The sequence below is a fragment of the Musa acuminata genome, chromosome BXJ2-5, assembly GCF_036884655.1.
Source record: "Musa acuminata AAA Group cultivar baxijiao chromosome BXJ2-5, Cavendish_Baxijiao_AAA, whole genome shotgun sequence".
Classification (NCBI taxonomy): domain Eukaryota; kingdom Viridiplantae; phylum Streptophyta; class Magnoliopsida; order Zingiberales; family Musaceae; genus Musa; species Musa acuminata.
This window is the reverse complement of record NC_088342.1, coordinates 42,324,606-42,332,213: the sequence shown is the minus strand read 5'-3', so window position 1 is coordinate 42,332,213 and position 7,608 is coordinate 42,324,606. Positions and strand designations below refer to the sequence as shown.

The window sequence follows — 7,608 nt, the reverse complement described above, 5'->3', positions numbered from 1 at the left end:
ATCATCAGGCCTAGGTGATAGTACCACTTGAGTTAATCGACAAGCATTGTTTGTACTTTATCAATATTTTTGGTTATGGTATCACCTATGCCAATGATAGTACCACCAAAGTCTATATTTGCAGCTTGGTTACAATGGTAGTACTATCTAGTGCTGACGATAGTATCGCTTGTTCCTCGAAATTTTGAAGATTTGAATTTTTGACTCCATTCTTGAAACCTTTTTGAGTTTATAATTATCTCACTCAGACTTTATTGATGGAATATCTATTCCTGAGCAAAAAGGTATTATAAACTCTCATTTTAAACATAGTTTGAGTCTCCCCCTCCTCTTGAGTTTAGTTATAATTCGAAATTATAAAAAGTGAGAGATCTTATATAAAAAGAAATTATGAATGTTATCTTCTCAAAAAAGATAAAAGTTATAACAAAGGTAGTTGATCTTCACTCATTGAAAAGAAGATCGATAGTGAAAGTCAATGACCTCAAAAGAAGAGGAATCGGGATCGGACGTAAGGCCAAAAAATCAAATCACTATAAATTGATTTATTTTTCTTTACTTGTTGTTTACTTATGACTTAGTTATATTCTCTTTACTTATAATTTTATTTTTTCTAACTCCTCTTTTTGTTTAGACTCCGATTGTATTCTTTCCTTTCACTTCTACCATTGCTCATTATATCGATTGTGTTTTAAAATCGATTAAAAATACTCTCCCCCCCCCTCTTCTTAGTACTATGAAGATCCTAACACTTGTGTCAATATTTATCTTCTATCTTTTTTCTTAAAGATCATACGTTTATCACCTTCAAAATACATATAATACCCTTACTCCAACACTCAACAAGTTCTGATCTAGATTTTGTTTTTTTTTTTAACTCCTCTTTTTGTTTAGGCTCCAATTGTATTTTTTCCTTCTATCATTGCTCATTCTAACTTTATATTGAAATAATATGTTCATATAAAGAAAAATATTTCTATTATCAGCGGAAAAGAAGCTTCGGCCGATGGAAGCAGAGGAAGCAAGGGGGTCAGGGAGGGGGAAGGGGAGGAATCTGGCAATAGCAGCAAAGAGCAAGCTGAGGGTTTCAAACCTAAAACTATTTGATTTCTAAACCAAAAAAACCCCCAAAACGGATATCAAGAGAAAGAATGTAAAGACTAATGTACCTTTCTGTAAATATTCTGGATACCGTTGGTATTGCCAAGATAAGTCACTACCATGCTTCGAGAAAGCACGGGTTAGAAAAGAAATAGAAGCGTAGGTTAGAAAATATTTTACGTCTATTTTGATTTAAAATATATTCTAATATTTATTTTTTCTTACAATTCTTTAATAATCTTCGTCTATAAGATATCTCTAACTATAGTTTTTAGCAACCACATTAAAATATTAAAGTTAATGTAACACATATTATAACTATAGCAATCATATGTTTTTAACCATGGTTAAAAAAGAGAACTACGGCTAAGATATTACGATCCAAAGTCTAATTTGTTGTAGTGTTAATTCTACTATTCTTGGGCCATTTTGATTAATCTCCATTTACGCTATCCTCATTGTTTTTCTCAATCTTTGGGATGCTTCCTCACATTAGAAGTTTTGCAATCTAGATAGGCCATTATCTTGGATATCTCCATTTAAGGCTATACTCATACTGCATGTAATGTCCCAAACACGTTTCTTTAAACTAGACAAAGAACACTTGTAGCAGACATGATAACCAACAAAAAAGTAAATGAGAATCCTTGACTCCTTGATAATACAAACTCAGTCATCACACAAGAAGAAGAAGAAGAAGAAGAAGAAGAAGAGGAAGAAGAGGAAGAAGAAGATAAACGTGCTACATCTCTTTCTGATGCATGTAATAGATGAAAGGAATGAGCATTATGCTCATCTACTTCTCTCTCAGAACCTAAGGCCACAGAAAACCTAAATAGACCTCACATGCAGCAAGTCTAAGTGTGCAGGATGATGAGACTGAAAAAGGTGGACTCAGTCTGTGGGCAAGAGAAGAAATAAGGAGAAAAGTCGTTTGACCTTAAGAGATGGAGTCATTGGTTGGTAGAAAGGTCTCTGACACCACATTTTTCATGCAAAAATGTTAGAGCTGATCAGTCCTACATGTGATCTGAAAAAGGCAAGCCATGATGATGATGCTCATGAAGGGGCTTGTGGAAGTTCTTGATGGAGGCCAAAGCTTGTTTTAGTGGTAAACATGATCAAGGTTCCATGATATTTATCATAAAAAATTAAATCAGTAAAATATTATTTATTAAAATTTTATAATGAAAAGTCTGAATCAGATTAACTCAAATATATGTCATCTGATTCTGATGTAATATTATCTTTTTAATTTTTTCATACACATTGATATCATCTAACAGTAACAATGAAAGTAACTTTAAAGAACATAGTTCTTAATCGCAAATGAAAGTCACCTAAGGCTACATTCAATGCACATGAACTGTTAATCATCAAGCAGATTTGTGGTCTAGAATAAAACAGGCAATCCGAATTATATATTTCAATGTTCCTGTAACTATAATTAATTGGGAGTGCATTAATTCTTCCGAATCAATGGCCTTCCAGCTTATGCGTGGCAGATGTGTGACAGCAATAACCAACAGTCAGCTACTAAATGATAAACGAGAACTCTATAAATAAATGATGAAAGCAACGATTGTGCAGTGCTGTGACCACTAAAAGTTAAGGGGGGCGCGTAGAACGAGTGAATGTCCTTTGAACATGCATCAGCTGTTCTAAGAATTCAACGTGCAAACAGTAACGCCACAAACTTTTTGGTTAATGGCTGTATTTTTAATGTCTTTTTTCTAGCTGTATTTGAGGTGTAAATGTACAAAAATATAGAACAATAAAAGCAGGAAGGATTGCGATTTTGTCATGGAAATTATATGCCCTATATTTAGTTGTTGTGGATGAATCCAAGTCATTCTCATCTGGTGAATGAAAATTATAGCTGAAGCTCTACTGCAAGAATTTATTGATTTATTCAAGCATTCATCTGATTATATAAATAAATACAAATATATATTATTACAATTATGTTGAGTATAATATGGAGGATAAATCATCACTGGACACTTCATTGGTGCTTTCTTTGAGTACATGACACAAAATAATTATTTGACAGCACAAGCATTGAGAAGGCTATCCTCATTATAATTCTGATGAACAGAACACTGCGTTGACACTATGATATCCACAAGAAGAGGCGAGAAGCGTTTCTTTCGAACAATAGAAATATGGACCCATATGAGGCCAAGTAGACGTAGCATGACCCTTAATCTCATACTTTAGGAACTCCGTATAAACCAAAACATGCCACTAATATTCCAGATTGCGACTACAGTCACATTGCGAGATGTCGAAACTATGACTGCATCGCCATGCTTCATCAGGTACTACGTGTACCAGCCATCATAAGCCGTCAAGAGATGCAGATCTTGGTATCAAGGACACATGACTTTGTGGATTTTCTTGATCTGGGAAACTTGATCGCACAGTCCTGAACCAGTACTCAGGCTTGCATAAGGAGATGAAGTTTCTTCATGCTATCATAATCATGACGCAAAAGAATCGATGCTGGCACGAGTAATGGTGCTGTATCTGCGAAACATTCTCATGGTCAGCCTCAGCTGTGTGTGATAGGAGGAGTTAAGGCACAACCTCAGTTTGTCGGAGTGTTGTCATTGTTCCTCTGTAAGCCCAGAGAATACGAAAGATTGAGGAGAAAGGAAAGTGGTCACATAGCATATGAAACAAGTAGCATTAAGGTCGGCAGGTCGGATGTCTATTCCATTGCCTTCTTCTAAAGCAGAAATCTTACGAATGCCTTAATTCCAATGCAGCAAGAGAAATAGCATTATGCTGTTTCTTGTTCAAATCTTGACAGGGAGAGAAATGATAGACCATCCGTATATAATTCCTCGTGAAATTGCTGGTGCCACAACTATGCTTTGGCTCTTTTTGGATCATCATCAGCCGCATCGTACACAATAACTGTGTTTTAGAGGAAGGGAAGAAGTAGAAACACGTGAAAGTGCCAAAATGTAATTGGTGAGAGAGTTCATGAATGGAGGTATTTAATGATGAGAAATGAATAGCGACTCGATGTTAAAAGGGAGATGTTACATTTACCATTACCATTGATCAAGAAGAGAGAAAAGGAAGAGCAGTGATCGGGAAAGAGCAGCAACGTGGTTGATTAAAAGCCTGTGAGGTTCGTACGCGCGAAGTCTCGCGCCACGACAACCCCCAAACCCATGCTGAACATGTGGCCGCCTTCCCACCTCGTGTTTCTCCTCCTCCTCTTTCTCTCTCTTTCAGGTAGCCAACTCATATAAGGTATCCCAGACAAGGCTGGATTAGTACCAATGACCACATTATAGCATAGCGGTCATACTCAGATCTCCGTCCTCCACTTTGCTCTCCCTCTTCCCTCCAGCTGTTGAGAGAAAATGGGAAGAGCCCCGTGCTGTGCGAAGGTGGGGCTGAAGAAGGGGAGGTGGTCAGCAGAGGAGGATGAGATCCTAGTGAAGTACATTGCTGCAAACGGAGAAGGATCCTGGAGATCACTGCCCAAGAATGCAGGTACAGGAAGCACCACTGCCATAAAACTCTCTTAGGATCAACATGTAGCTGAACCAAATCATAAAAAGCTCTTTCGTCTCGAACATTCGATGTGTGGTCTCTAAACATGCAGTGGTTGTTCTTTCTCTGTCTGTGGGATTTGGAAGGTCTGTTGAGGTGTGGGAAGAGCTGCAGGCTCAGGTGGATAAACTACCTCAGATCTGGCCTAAAGAGAGGCAACTTTACCAAAGAGGAGGAGGAGATCATCGTCAAGCTGCACGCCACTCTTGGAAACAGGTAACCATTTCAATCCTTCCACCTTCGCTATAACCGAGTTCACCAACTCGTCCCTTGGTACGAATATACTGTCGTGTACATCAAGTGAGAAACTCACCAGTCACTAATTTGTTTACTTACAGTAAATCGAACAGCGCGTTGGTCACATGCAGCAGACACTTGTCATTTTTTTTCCTTGTTCGATAAATATTGTAGCGTATGCTTTCTGAAAGCTTGCATTGCATGGGCCCACCGTGATACGATCTCTCTTTGGATTTATTGAGAGGACCAGGAAAATTTTTCCTTGGATATGGGAGTCGGTGGGCCCCGGCGCAACACGTGGTTCCCGCTGGAGTCTTCCAGACTCTTGGAAACAGGATGCACGCCCAAACTGTTGCTTTCGAATGCTCCTAATAATACATAATTATCAGACTTTTTGTCCAATTCTACCTTTTGAACTTGTATTTATTATTTTAAGTTTCTATAACAACCAATCCCTTACTTATCAAAAAGCAAAAAGGAGTACAGACTCTCAGGTCAATTATCTATCTAATAAAAAATACATTTATTGATTCTAGCAAAATTTTATATGCTTGATATGATATTCAATAAACTGTTATAATATATACATGACATCTCTCATTGCATTAAGTAATTCTCAAAGTGGATCATTTCTCTTTTGTAAAGATGTGTATAATTAATCTTGAGTTGGCCTCGATGATGTGTTTAGATAATCCTTATTGTATGGCCATTTAGAGATTATCATCATCTCATTATATCAACTCCAGTATGTGTCATCTGTAGTCAAATAAATGTCATTATTAGTATGAATAAGAAATCCAACAGTACATCCCTTGATACATGATCCAAAAGAGTCGTCTGTATTTAATTTGAACTAATCCTCAATACGCATTTGTCATTTAACCTGAATTTGAAGATTCGTAAAATTATTTTTGTTGTATTCATTGAATTTTATTCCATCCATAATATATATATATAATTATCTTATAAAAATAGAAGTAGTAGGAATTTTTTCTCCTTTAAAAATCATCATATTTTGAGCTTTTTATATAAACTTGTCCGGTGTATTCTGGTATTTGGGTTTCAATCTTACTACATAACTTTGATGAATGGCATGTAATCTTTCCTTAGGTGGTCCCTTATAGCAGGCCATCTCCCGGCAAGAACAGACAACGAGATCAAGAACTACTGGAACTCCCATCTCAGCAAAAAACTCCAGAGCTTTCAGCAGAACGGACTCGACGTCGGGGGGACCGCCGTCGTGGACCTCAGCAAGCTCCCCGGCGGGGTTAGGCGACGTGGTGGCCGAACGAGCCGGTTGAGGACGACGACGGAGAGGAACACCAAGAACGGAACAACAAGGAGGGAGAAACAAGGCATGGTGGTTGTCAGTCCCCCAGCTTCATTAGCACAAAGTGAGGAGGGCCACAGCGTAGTCTTGCATGCTGACCAGAGCCAAGCTAGTAGTGCCTGCACCTTTGATGGGAACACCAATGAAGGGGTGATGGATCGCAATGAAGAGATGGTCAGTGAGCTTTTGTGTGCAAGCGCAATGGACAGCGTACTTGTTGATCCAAGCGAGGAGACCATGGCCGGGTGGGGATCCCATGATGGAGATAGTGGGGTCATCGGGGGCACAACTGTGGAGGAATTAGTGCCATCTCAAATGGACAAGTTCTTGGACTGGGACATGGAGATCATGGAGGCCAAGTTGTGGGACGAGGCAGGAGACATATGGCCGTGGATGTGGGACAGTGAGAGTAGGGAGTGGGGGTTCCATGGCGTGGATGACAGTGGATCCCAAGAAGAGTCACTGGATAGCTGGCTCACCTGATGGATTTGGTGACAGTGCGTTGTTCTGCTCTTGGTGGTAGCAAGTGCCAATCGAGTGGCTGTAACTGTAAAGACATCAGACGTTATAGTCGTTGTAGTATGTAGGTAGTACCATGCATCATCAATCATGTATGTGTTGTAACAAGTAAACGGGATATTTGTGGTTTGTGCTTGTGGTGTCCTTTTTGCTAATCTTGTTGAGACTATGGTGAAGACGATTTATTGTTCATCTTAAAGTGCTGTCACCTTCAAGTAGCAAAGCTATGGTTTGAGAGACCAGATAAACACTTGGTGACATAGCTATCGTGTAGGAAGCCTTCAGGAAACAGAAAATAAACTATTGCAAATGAAGAAGAAACAAACATTTTCTATTTTTATCGATTCTTTCAGCTTACATACATTGGCCCTGTATGTAATAATTAATATATTTGTGCTAAATATATTAAAATTAAAATTGACACAAATTGTTCATCAGAGTAATGTTAAAGACAAAGGTAAAACTTATGAGCAAAAAAACAAAAAAATCATCTGTAAAATCCAAGAACTTGACCTTTGTGCACTCTTGCAATCAATTCAGCTTTTGTCCTGAATTCTTGCATTGTGACGAGGATGAGTAGGCTCTTTTGGACTATCTCTTTTGAAGGACAAATTAATTATTCTTTCTCCGTTCTTATCAGCTCAATAATATTACTTCTTACAGTTTCTCCACAGTGCACTAGCACACCCCAACCCCCCTTCTCTCTCTATCTATCTATCTATAAAAGATCATAAATTTTTACATTCAAGACGAATCAAATACTTAAAAAGTACCACGAATCATGTGTTCATGATGCACAAAAGTTGAGTCCTTTTGCTTTTGTCCCCCACTCATCGCAGTTGTACGTG

At 38.3% G+C, this 7,608-nt stretch overlaps 1 protein-coding gene across 1 annotated transcript; it reads left to right on the top strand.

Annotated features, from left to right (window-relative positions):
- Nucleotides 1–4,390: 4,390 nt before the first annotated feature.
- LOC135611822 (transcription factor Y1-like) lies at nt 4,391–6,895 on the top strand. The gene is made up of 3 exons (XM_065107466.1): nt 4,391–4,614; nt 4,761–4,890; nt 6,022–6,895. The coding sequence occupies exons 1-3, from the start codon at nt 4,482–4,484 to the stop codon at nt 6,722–6,724; spliced, it is 966 nt and encodes a 321-aa protein (XP_064963538.1). The 5' UTR covers nt 4,391–4,481; the 3' UTR covers nt 6,725–6,895.
- Nucleotides 6,896–7,608: the final 713 nt, after the last annotated feature.

Coding starts and splice junctions, on each gene's coding strand:
- LOC135611822 (XM_065107466.1), top strand. CDS start 4,482: ATGGGAAGAGCCCCGTGCTGTGCGAAGGTGGGGCTGAAGAAGGGGAGG. Junction 4,615..4,760: donor ATCACTGCCCAAGAATGCAG/GTACAGGAAGCA, acceptor GGGATTTGGAAG/GTCTGTTGAGGTGTGGGAAG. Junction 4,891..6,021: donor CACGCCACTCTTGGAAACAG/GTAACCATTTCA, acceptor ATCTTTCCTTAG/GTGGTCCCTTATAGCAGGCC.